At 38.9% G+C, this 12,238-nt stretch overlaps 1 protein-coding gene across 3 annotated transcripts in view; it reads right to left on the bottom strand.

Annotated features, from left to right (window-relative positions):
- Positions 1-2,639: 2,639 nt before the first annotated feature.
- ARHGAP20 (Rho GTPase activating protein 20) overlaps positions 2,640-12,238 on the bottom strand; it is a 132,413-nt gene continuing 122,814 nt past the window's right edge. For all 3 annotated transcript variants that reach the window (XM_045840059.1, XM_045840039.1, XM_045840049.1), the window contains 3 exons: positions 8,910-9,099; positions 7,689-7,803; positions 2,640-6,596 (listed from right to left, as the gene is read on the bottom strand). In XM_045840059.1, coding sequence (XP_045696015.1) covers positions 4,732-6,596; positions 7,689-7,803; positions 8,910-9,099 — 2,170 coding nt within the window. In that variant the 3' untranslated portion in view covers positions 2,640-4,731. The remainder of the gene's footprint in view (positions 6,597-7,688; positions 7,804-8,909; positions 9,100-12,238) is intronic.

A 12,238-nucleotide genomic window follows, 5' to 3' on the forward strand; every position in this document is an offset into this window, starting at 1 on the left:
TGTTGTGGGTAATTTCTCTGCCTTTTAGTTGTATTTCCAGATTGGTCCTGGATTGAGGTTAGTGTGGCTTCTACTCCCTCCTTCACCTTCTTCTGTTGTTATCTGTTGGTGGTTCCTTTGTTGGTAGGTTTCCACTACCAGCAGGTGTACTGGCATTCACCACTCCCACCTTACAAATTCTCTGGAGTAGCAAAGTGAAATTTGACTGTCTCTGTTGTTGGGATGGCCCCTATTTGGGTCTAACTCCGGTCTTTTCTCCATTCCAGGTATTATTGTCTCACCTGTGAGAAGAGGGAAAAAAAGGGGGGAGGGAGAAAAAATGAAAAAGGAAAGAAAGGAAGGAAGGAGAAAAGAAAAAAGGAGAGAAAAGGAAAGGAAGAAGGAATTTTAAAGAAAGAAGGAAGGAAGAAGGAATAAAAAAGGAAAAGAAGGTAGAAGAAATAAAAAAGAAAGCAAGGACAGAATGGAAGAAAGAATTAAAAAAAAAAGCCTTCTGCTGGCTTTAAACCAGTCAGGCCAGTTCTGCTGCTGGTCTTCCTGGCTGCACCAGGCTGAGGAGGGATTGTTTTAGCTTTTTTTCCCACCCTGAGTCACATTCTTTGCTGTTGTCCAGCCTCCAGCCCAGTTCCTCAGTGCCCTTCTGTGCCCAGCCTAGGCTTTTAGTACACCAGTTGCACTGTCCTTGAGGTGCACCAATTAGGGGCAACTTACACATCACTTTCTTGCTCTTTGCTGTTCTAGATGCTGGGGACTCTCAGAGCCCCTTCATGGTAGTTCAGCCCCCCCCGAGTCGTCTTTCCAGGGACTGCAGCTCCCCTCTATGGGGCTTTTCTAACTCCCTCCTAGAGAGCCTGTTGGCTCTCTGGGGCTCAGAGCAGGGGCCAAGTGGGAGGTGTTTTGTCCCTAGTGTCTCCAGGGTGAGTGCAGACAGGCAGCTTCAGACCTTGGACCAGGTGCGCACTGTCCTGGTGCTTCTGGAATGAGAGCGGGTGGGCCTCCCTTGGCTGGATTGGGTGTGCACTGACCTGGGACTGTGGGGGTAGGGGGTGCAGGAGGCTGGTGGCTATTGCAGAGAATTCCCTAAATAGCCATGGAGGGACTCTTTTTTCTTTTTCTTTTTGAAAAATTACTCCTATTCAAGCCTCCTGGTCCAAATAAGCACCTGGCCTCTCATACAGCCCAGCCTGGCTCTCTCCCAAGAATCTTGGAGCAGTGGGCACCAGGTCTGGGGCTGCAGCTGCCCTGGTCCCTGTGCTGATCCCAGGGGCCTTACTGTCCTTTAGCACTCTCCTTACCATCTGATTTTTCAATGTTCTCTGTAATTTTTGGTGTCCAATCTTCATATATTCTGGAATACTGTTGGCTATTCGCTCTGTTCCTCAGAAGATCGGCTAAGTATTTCACCCATGAGCTGGGGGAAGTGGAATTTGCTTCCACTTACCTTGCCACCATCTCCAAACACCTCCATTTAGTAGGTTATTGATGACTGGCTTGAAAACATTAATACAGCTTTTACTATATGCTTAATGTATTGAAAGAGTAATGTATTCACTAAAACAACTAGTTGATTTGATAAAAAACAAATTTCGTTTTCATTTTCTCAGCTGCAAGATCATTTTGATCATCACCTCTATCAGGTAACCACTGAACTCCGAGGCAAGTCACATTACATCTTTTTAAGTCAATGTCATACCATGAAAAGTAGAAAAACACAGTGTGAGATAATTTCTTGAATTCAATGTTTTTAGTAGATCATGACTTTTTAAAACAATAGTCTTTGTATTTCTGTGAAATTTAGGGTGAAATTAACATCAGTGTATGTGTACATTGCCCAAATCTAATTGATGAGATTTCTGACAGAGGGGTAGTGGTCTTCCCTGCTGATAGAGCAAATAGTTTTTTTTACTAAGGTAGTGTATTTTCTTGAGTGTCTTTGAAACAATGGTTAAACTTATACAGAGTGAACCTCAATGAACTCTGAGACATGAAGATGTAGCTGTCATAAGAAACCAGTAATATTCAATAAGTTTATATGACCTGAGATACTGATGTCTGAGTGTGTGTCTGGGGTCAACTGGGACAATTTGGTCAGAATGGTTCAAATTTAGGTAAGAAAATTTCATTCAGTTAATTAAAATGAGTTGATGGTTGTTTTGATATGAGAATATGGACTGTATCTGATTCTCGGAGCACAGTGAAAACATAATACTTAAAAAATGATGACTGTGTCTAAAGCATGACTATTTGGTAAATGTTAAGATTAGAAAAATATAAGAGAAAAAAAACAACCTTTTTTTCTAGAAAGACTGTGGTAAATGATTAAAAGCTCAAAGTTCCAATTCTATATTAATTACATTTTATAAAATTTTCAATGTTAAGTAGAAATTGGGCTCATTAACTAAAAACAATTCTACAAAGGCAATATTGCTCTGGTAAGATTGTTAACTCTGGAGGATATTTTATTTAATAGACTGCATGAACTTCATACATCTTCATTATCAGTGCCTTGAAAAACAAACAACTTTAAAAGTTAGCAGCAGTTTCTGCAAGTACAAAAATACACATTTATTACATAACATGATAGTAAAATTTGTCAAGATATATTATACAAACTCAAAGCATTTTAGATAAAGCATCAGTCTAATATATTATAGATTGACGGAGTATAATAAAATGACATGTTCTTCAAATCATATAATACTTTACAGCAATATTAACAAACTATTCACATTAAGTATACAGTAATATCTAAGGGAACACAGAGTAGGAATGGTTATTTAAGAGCTTCAACATCTATTTTCTTCTATGCTTCAAATTGGGTAGGTGATTTTCTATTTATATATATATATATATATATATAAAGGCTAGAACTATTTTTTTAAGTAGAGAAGAAATTTCTTCCAGAAAGACATTCTAAGCTGGAAGTTTCATTCACATCTTGCAGTTCTGACAGTAGTTTTGCCCTAAGGGTAAGGGACATCCCTGTTGCCTTTATATACCACCAAAAAATGCATATGGACACTTAGGAGTCTAAGTATAGGAGTGGTCAGTTAGAAAGTGACATCTACTTCACATCTGTGACTGAGATAGCCAGTGTCATGAAGGAGTTCTTTGGACCCAGAGTTCTAAAAGCTAATTTTAATGCTTAGGACAAACAGGGCCATGTACCCTAGAGGTAGGTAGCACTGATAGTTAATACTGAAAGGACTTTTTATATCTTATAGAAAATATTTCTCCCCCTATAACTGAAGAAATGCAATGTTTAGGACAACAGGGAAAGAATATTTGACATGAAAGTTTCCTGGTGGTAAAAAGATAATACAGAATAAGCTAGTTTGTGGGAGAAAGATCCATCTGATGGTGAACTAAAGAGACACAATGGGTTCTAAGCAACTTCTAAGTAACAAGTTTAAATGAAAGAAGATGCACATCCTTTCTTGACTCTATCCCTTCATAGAGGCTGCCAGGCATAATAATCAATGGACAGAATCCAGGAGATATATTAGTGTAACTTTAAGGCAAGAGAAAAGAGAAATATCCATGGGTATAAAATAAACCAATGGGGTATACACTATCTGTAAACCATGAATCATTTGGGAAAAAAATATAAAAACTTCCAGAGGTAAGAAAATCCAAAGCCAGTAATTAAGAAGGCCTGACAGCCACTTTGGTGGGTATTCTATTCTGCAACTCTTCATAACCTGGCAACCCCTAAAATTGTTCTCTCTCTACTGCCAAATGATAATTAGAAAAAGGATGATTTATCCGTAATTTTTTCTGGCTGTGTGCACTAAGAGGCAGGGCTGCAGAAAAAACATTTCGGCAAAGAGGAGCCAGACTTTGATCACATGTTGGCAACAGCATTCGTGTAACAGAGAAAAGGACTGTTGTTGCAGCCTTCCTCCACACTCAGGTAACGAATGCTTTCAGGTCACTTTCTCACAGAAAAGCTGCATTTTGGGAGAATGTTCCCAGCACAAGTACCTGTGGGAAGGACAATGAGATGAGCAATATTTCCTTCTTTCTCTTCATAACTCTGTCTTCCGGAGCCTTTCCAAAGCAATGAAACACTAACAGAAAAAAGAATCAAGCAACACAGAAAAAAACAGAAAAAAGATATCATGATACTCATGATTTTTGGATCATTCCACTTTTTTTTCAGTCAGCTACATCAGTGGGCTGTTTTCTGGACTAATCCTGTGAGGGCATGTGACTATAAAATGTCACAGAAATGGCCACTGGCTTGGATTCAGGGAAATGTTTGACATGATTTCCTTCATTACTAGGTGTTCCTTTCTTTCCAATGCTTTGATTAGTGGCATTTTTCTTGCCTATTTATTCAAGACATTCTATGGAGTATGGATGGTTTCTCTGTACCCTTCCCCATTCTCCACCATCCCCATTCTTCACATAAGTGAAGATTCCCTTGCCTTCTCAAGAGATTAATTTTACATAAGGCAAGTTTTCTATACAGAAGATGCTTTCTCTAACTCTGCTGGTTATCTCTAAAATCACACGACAGGACCAAACAACCCCATGCTCTAATAAGAAAATGCCTCACAAACACAGGTGATACATTTGTTTTTTCAGTCTGAACTTTTTGCCAAATGGTTTCATTAAAGAGATTTTGTTGTCCCAAGTATTAGCAATAATTATGCTACCTATCCCAGGTATATTATAAAAAGGGTAATAATTATTATCTTCATGTCATTATTAGCCCAGTTTCTGCTCTCACTGTGGTAAAATGTCCTTGGTTGATGGTTTGTCCCCAACATCACCAATTACTGTAGGCCCTAACCCTGGGCTGGACACATCATCCACAACCAAAGAGCTGGGAGAGGAACTCGCATGAGGCAGAGAACCAGGAGAGCACTGCCCACTCCTCTCTCCTTCCTCATGTGACTTCATACAAAACTTGAGTCTGTCTTCCACTAGGCTGAATGGAGAGCCAATGTGTTTCTCTGAGACTTGGCTGGGATCAGTGCTATACTGCTGGGCTTTCTGCACAGCTCCAAGTCCTTCTGTTACCCGTAGGGGCATGTCCTTCTGTTTCTCTTGCAGTGAGTTGGCTTCTGAAACACCAGAAGCAGGTGGAGGTGGCTCCTTGGGTCCTTGTAGAGAAGCCATTTTCTTTTCCTCTGATCTGGTTGCCTTTGCTTTGTTTTTGAGGGACCAGTTTTTCAAACTGGCCATACCATTTCTTAGCCACATGCTGGGATGAAGAGTTACAGAATGCATTTGTGAATGTCGTTCTACAGTGTCCTTTTTCATATAGGCCAGGCGGCTCCTGGTCTGCTCTGAGGAGGTACCAGGCAGCCCAGAAATGAGACTGGAACTGCAAAAGTCAGAAGAAAGTTCTTCCTGCTTTCTTTGAGCCTGAAAATTGCAGTCTATTGGAGAGGAAGTTTCAGTGGGTGTAAACACGGAATGTTCTGAAATCTGAGAAAAAGCACTGTCTTGGGAGCTCACTGATGAGCCAGATGGGGAAGTGCCTGGGGAGGACAAGCTAGAATAGCTAGTCCTTGGGCAAATGTTTAATGTTGAGGGTGAAAACTTCTCAGTGTTTTGGTTTATGGCACTACTTTTGCCCACTTCGATCCCCATGACCAAACTCTGATTAATAAGCTTTTGCCCCTCCATTTGCAAAGACTTGTGCTGTTTGAGATAATCCTCCTCTCCATGCAAGTGACTGGCTTCATAGCTAGTTTTATTTTGTTTTTTTGAAAAAATCCCCCTGAGATAGCTCAGTTTGGAGTGCTGGTCATCAATGTTGGGCTCTGAGCAGCGCCGGTGCCTCCTTGAACTTTTGAGAGCATCTGTTGTGTGTGGTGAGGGGTGTCCGGATGTATCTGCATCAAAGGGCTGGTTACTGGGATGATTATGTGAGGACGTGTGACTGTAAGATGCCACAGAAATGGCCACTGGCTTGGATTTAGGGAGAAGCTTCACATGATTTCCTTCATTATCAAACAAGTCTTTCTTCTTAGCATTTTTATTAGTGGCATTTTTCTTGACATCAGTGCCTGTAACTAAACTCTGTTTAAAATACCTCTTATCCTCTCCCTGTAGGGGTTGATTCTGCTTTAGATGGTCCTCATCTTTTTGTGAGAGAATTGCATCATAGCTGGACTTGCGTAGCTTTTTCTGGTAAAACTCCCTGAGAGAGGAAAGCTTTGAATCTAGATAGTCGATGCTGGGCTCCGAGCAGCGGCGATGTCGCCTTGAGCTCTTTGGAGCATCTGCTGTAGCTGTAGACAGATAGCTGCAGGCCGTCATGCCAGAGGGGGCCCCAGCATGGTCCTGCAGTGGGGCCTTTCTGTATAGTACTGTAGCAGTTACCGGTGTGGATTCCAGAGGCTGTTCCATTTGAATGTCTTCAGATTTAGAACGGTCTAAGTCAAAGTCACTGAGGGTTAAAGGACCTTCCACATCAGGCTGGTCAAGGTCATAGTCACTAAGAGTTAAGACAGAGTCCATGCTTCTGCTCCCATGACCCAGGTTCTTTACCAGGTCACTACATGGAGCATCAACATCCTCATTCAGCTCATTTTCCAAGCTGTCATAGGAGGAGTCAGTCATTTGTAAGCAAGAGATATCTGTGAAAAAAAAATCAAACCATGATTAACACTGGTTTTTACTCCAAATACATGCCGCCTTAAAAAAAAAAAAACAAAAAACAAACTTACGGCGCTTAGTTCCTCTTTTGTGTAGATTTTTCAAATTTCTACTCTCAAGAAAAAAAAGGTTCTTTCACAACTTTTTTAATTGTTAGTGCAGAATATAAAATGAAATTGTTTGGGTATACTAGATTTATCTCAGCTCTTGAAGAACTGTGCTTTCCTTAACTAAGATTTCCTCAAAGCAAGGAGACATGTCGTAATCTCAAGAAATGGCAAAAAAAAAAAAAAAAGAATAAATAAAGGCATCAATATCCAGTATACCCAGGTTCTGAATAAGAATGCTTTCTCATGTGGATTGCTGGTGAGTGTACATACTTAACTCTCTAGTCTCAGGGGAGCCATTTACTATCAATTTCTCTTTGACAAAGTTTTTTAATGCCCATTATTTATTTAATCTTTAAGACAATTATAAAAGTTAGACGTTATAGTTATCCATATTTTATAGATACAGAATTGATGTACAGTGGCACAGAATAAATGCCCAAAGATAACATAACTAGTAATTGTTGACATAGGAATTCATATTCTAGAAGGTTAAATGTCTTCAAGTCTGCTCCCACCCACACCCATGATACTGGTCCTTTTTAAACTGTTTTATAGCACACCCAAGTTCTGAGGTGACTCAGGGACAATAAGAGAAAGAAGAGAAAGAGAAAGACCAGGTCTGCCTCACTGCCTTTAAGCCTGCTACTCCAGTTCTAACTACAGTCATTCTATTATATATGTTAGCATTCCTTGTAAAGTTTTTTTTTAAAGGGTTAAAACCATCATACCATAAATGCTACCACTAAAAATGTCTTGAAGTATAGGATCTTGTCTTACACACTTCTAACCCCACCAGAGAATTAGTATTAGCAGGCTTCCTAATGAAGGAGCCCTAGGCCCATGGACCCAGATTAGTGGCTCCCTTCACTTTAGCTGCTACGGGACCCAGGACAATCACTGTTCCCCCGTCTTCAAAGACATGTGCCTATTTTTCATATAAAACAATCCAATTATTCACAATACCTGAGGTATGCTCTCTAGTATCACATCTCATTGAAACCTCTCCAAAGAGGGAAGTGATTTCTTCTCCAAATATTTTACAGCAATTTTCAATCAGAAACTGAATCACTAGAGTGACCTGCACAAAAGGGATAAAAATAAAGTGCTATTTTTCATATAGCATGTCTATAAATGATGTTTCATATATGAATCCTGATTTCAACAAAAAATACAAAAGAATCCTGTGAAAACTTCATGTTTGTTTTAAAAGTATACAAACTAGTTTCCCCTAAATAAACTATGATACTATCAAGAGTAATTTATGTATAGAAATTAATTTTAATCAGTGGACTAAAGTTATTATTTGTGACCTTGGCCTAATGCTAACATTTTTATTCCAATACTCTGTCTTTAAAATTAGAGTAGTTTTAAGTATTCTCAACATAGTATTTGGGGTGAAGAAATACACTTTGTTATTAAAATTCATGAAGCATCATCAGATAAAGATTTATAAAATGTATTTTTTATATAAAAGGCAGAGGTCATAAACTTGGGAAGAGGGCATCCTCTGTGGGTTTACTGTGAAGGAGAGAGACAGCTGGAGAGAAAATTTGCATTTTGCCTGACTGATTCTCTACCTCTGCATTTCCTTCCCTTGAGCTCCCTAACTGGAGATGCTTGGGAAAGAGGTAGGATTTCACTAAGGAGCTTTGTGCTTCCACTGACATGTACTAGTTTCCCTGCCCCAGTACTGAAACAAAGGAGCAGGCAGAATAGTGGGAGAAAAGGGTATTAATATCCCCACACCCTGTATTAAACACCAGGCACTGCAGGAGTGTGAAGAGCTGGGTATTATTACCACCTCCATTTTTCAGTTGAGAAACTGAATCAATATAACTGATTTTGCCCAAGACTGTACATCTGGCAAGAGATGGGGCTGAGAATTGAACCTTGGCTTGTCTAACTTCAAAGTCCTTGTTTATTTTTAAAATCATGTCAACTGCTTTCTTACTACTCTATGGTTTAAGTCATAGTTTTTTGTCTCTTTAAAGGGAAAAGAGAAATAACCCAACTGCTAGTATTCTCCTGCTTAAGAAATCACTTTTTAAAAGTTTACCAGAACAGGATAAAACAATTAATAACTCAAATTTACATTACGAAAATGTCTTTCAGAATAAATACCTTGAATTTTAGGTTCTAAATGGAGATTCAGTCCACTAGGGTATAAAAATGAAAAACTATTACCTTTTTTGTAAATTCGTTTTCTAGTTCTGGGCTGGAGGAAGTAGAAGGCCAAAGAATGCTTGGAGCAATGCACACTGCTAAATTAAATGCAGTCATCTGATTGGAGGAGGAATGTTGCTCGATGTTGTATAACACCCCAAAAAGGTACCTTAGAAGAACAACATTGGCGCTTGGAAGCTGGTTTAATAGCCTAAAGATGGAAAAAAAATGCAAGACATTTTTAAGCTCTTTAAGGAAAACATTTCATAAAAAAATTTGTATAAAGAGGCAACCCTCACTTTCCATGGGCTTCCCATGCAAAACAAGAACACAGTCCAGGCGTGCAAGAGTTTCAGTTAATATGGCACCATGCAGGGTGAGGACTACCTGTACAGAAAGAGAGAAAATAAGCACTGCGGATTTAGTTTTTATATTTTGAACATAGGCTTCACAACTTAATGAAAATGTAAAAGAATGCAGAAAAGTGACTCAAAAAATTTGCTACCTGAAATATTTACCTGAAACTAGTATAATGTGTTTTAACTTAGGTAAATCCTGTAACATTTCATAATATTCTCAACCAAACCCCCCAAAATGCTTTCTGGTGAAATTCAACAACCATTAAACTTAAAGTGCTCCTTTATTTCCAAGTAGCAACACAAGAATTGTTATCTCTGGAGGAAACCCAATCTTTTAGCTATTTAAGACTGCCAGGTCCATTCTGAGAGCTTATGCTCTACCTCCCTAGCTTCCAAAGTCATTTAGTCCCAATTCTCATCTCACTAGTATCACTTCCACATGTAAGTCAAGTTCATCATAGTCTGTCTCCTATTGTTCCTATTTTGTAATTAATAAGGGATTTCTAAATTATCATTCACTGAAAGTGATTTTTACTACCATCCAGAAAACATATATATTGATATTCATGGTTGCTGCTTTTTTTTTTTACAAGAATCTGCAACCAAGGAGAAAATTAGTTAGTCTGACTCCTGTTGCAAAAATTATAGAGGTATTTTTTCAGTATAGTAAACTGACAATGAGTTAATTTTGTAGGAACAAATTATGAAAGACAATGCAGTGGACCAAAAGATGACTGTGTATATTCAGTGGAAAGTAAGACATTGTGTAGCACACACTGATTTGGGTTATCTCATTTATGGAGGTCTTATGCCTTTGAGCTAATTTTACAAACTCTTAGTTGCAGATAAATGACAGCAGAGCACCTAATACTTGTCCATAGAACTGAAAATTCTGTTCGGTGAGGAGACAAATGATTTATTTGTGTCTTCCTTCTACCTCTCTATGCCCCAGTACAGAAAGCCAGTTTTTGCATCTATCTGTAAATTCATTTTAGCATTTCTGATTCAACTACATAAATTGTGGTAGTTTAAAATCTCCTTTGAACTGGTTTCAACATTTTATCAGTTCTCTCATTAATTAATGATTTAAACTGAATCTTTTATGTGTTTATTTTATATTTGTGTAAGAGTTATAATTTTACATTTAAATAAAAAAACAAAGAAATCATCCTTTAACAGTAGTGTTTAGTTTTAGACAATGAGCCACAAGTATACCATCTATTCTTCCCTACCTCTGAATGGTTTCCACCAAACCATATCAAAGCAGAGATAATAGTATTTTGTTATGAGGTTTTGATTTCTGGTTTCTTTAACAGCTATACTATGTTCTTCTATGGATGAGAGATGTCTATCAATAGCAGTGTGTAGATAAAAATTCATAAAGTTGCACAAGAAAAAACTATACCAAACAACTATATGCAAAAACTGACATTGGGATTCTTGGGTTTTCAAAGAACTGGCAATATATATTTTTAAGTGGACACTTCTTTCCCACTGTCTGATAATGCAGGAAATATCACAGAATGGGTGTGGGTTAGTTTTGCCAGCAACTTCCCTCTGCATGAGTATAGACAATGCATTCCTTGTGATCAGGCTGTAACTGTGCAACTCCCTTTTTCCTTGACACTTTTCAAGAGTTAACTGCTTCTCTGCAGTACTCCCCCAATATCCCCTCCCCATATCTCATTTATAGCATGGATTATACTGCATTGTAATTTTAATTTTTTAAAAATTATATTTTATTGATTATGCTACTATAGTTGTCCAGTTTTTCCCCTTTGTCCCCTCCACACATCATCCCAAACACCCTCAGGCAATCTCCCCACCATTATTCATGTCCATGAGTCATGTGTGTAAGTTTCTTTGGCTGCTCCATTTCCTATACTGTACTTTACATCCTCATGGCTATTCTGTAACCACCTATTTGTACTTCTTGATCCCCTCACCTCCTCATTCATTCTCCTTCTCCTCATTCCCATCTGGTAACTAAGTTCTTTTCTCTTGCTGTTTTTAAGAGTCTTTCTTTATCTTTGACATTTGGCATTTTAATTATGATGTGTCTTGGAGTGGGCCTCTTTGCATTCATCATAATTGGGACTCTCTGTGCTTCCTCGACTTGCACATCTATTTCCTTCACCAAATTAGGGAAGTTTTCTTTCACTATTTTTTCAGATAGAGTTCTAATTTCTTGCTCTTTCTCTTCTCCTTTTGGCACCCCTATGATGTGAATATTGAAATGCTTGAAGTTGTTCCAGAGGCTGCTTACACTGTCCTTGTTTTTTGGATTCTTTTTTCTTCTTGTTATTCTGCATGGTTGTTTTTTTACTTTCTTATGTTCCAAATCATTGATTTGATTCTCAGCTTCATCCTCTCTACTGTTGTTTCCCTGTAAATTGTTCTTTATTTCAATTAATGTATCCTTCATTTCTGAGTGGATCTTATTTATGCTCTTGAGGTCCTCACTAAGTTCCTTCAGCATCCTTATATCCAGTGCTTTGAACTCTGGATCTGATAGATTACTTATCTCCATTTCATTTAGCTTTTTTTCTGGAGTTTTAATCTGTTCTTTTATTTGGGCCATGTTTTTCTTTGTCTCCTCACTCTGGCAGCTTCCCTGTGTTTATTTCTGTGTATTAGCTAGAGCTGGTTTGACTCCATGTCTTGGTATTGTGTCCTAATGTATTAGGTGTCCTGTAGGGTCCAATGGCACAGCTTCCACCATCACCCAAGCTGGGTATTCGAGGTGTGCCCTTCGGGTGGGCTGAGTACACACTCCTCTTGTTGCTGTTGGCAGATCAATGGGGGTCTTGGTTGCTGTTGGCAGGTCATTGGAGGGATTTACCCAGGCCAGTCAGCTGCAAGGACTGGCTGTGACCACTGACCAGCAACCTCCACCCTCTGTGGAGGGTCAGTTCTTCAGGAGCAGGGTGGTGGTACTCTGATGTCGTCTATAGCCATCCACTGGGTGCGCTAGCCCTGAGGTTTCCTGGG

Source organism: Phyllostomus hastatus, unplaced genomic scaffold, assembly GCF_019186645.2.
Source record: "Phyllostomus hastatus isolate PE091 unplaced genomic scaffold, TTU_PhHast_1.1 phas_contig_113, whole genome shotgun sequence".
NCBI lineage: Eukaryota > Metazoa > Chordata > Mammalia > Chiroptera > Phyllostomidae > Phyllostomus > Phyllostomus hastatus.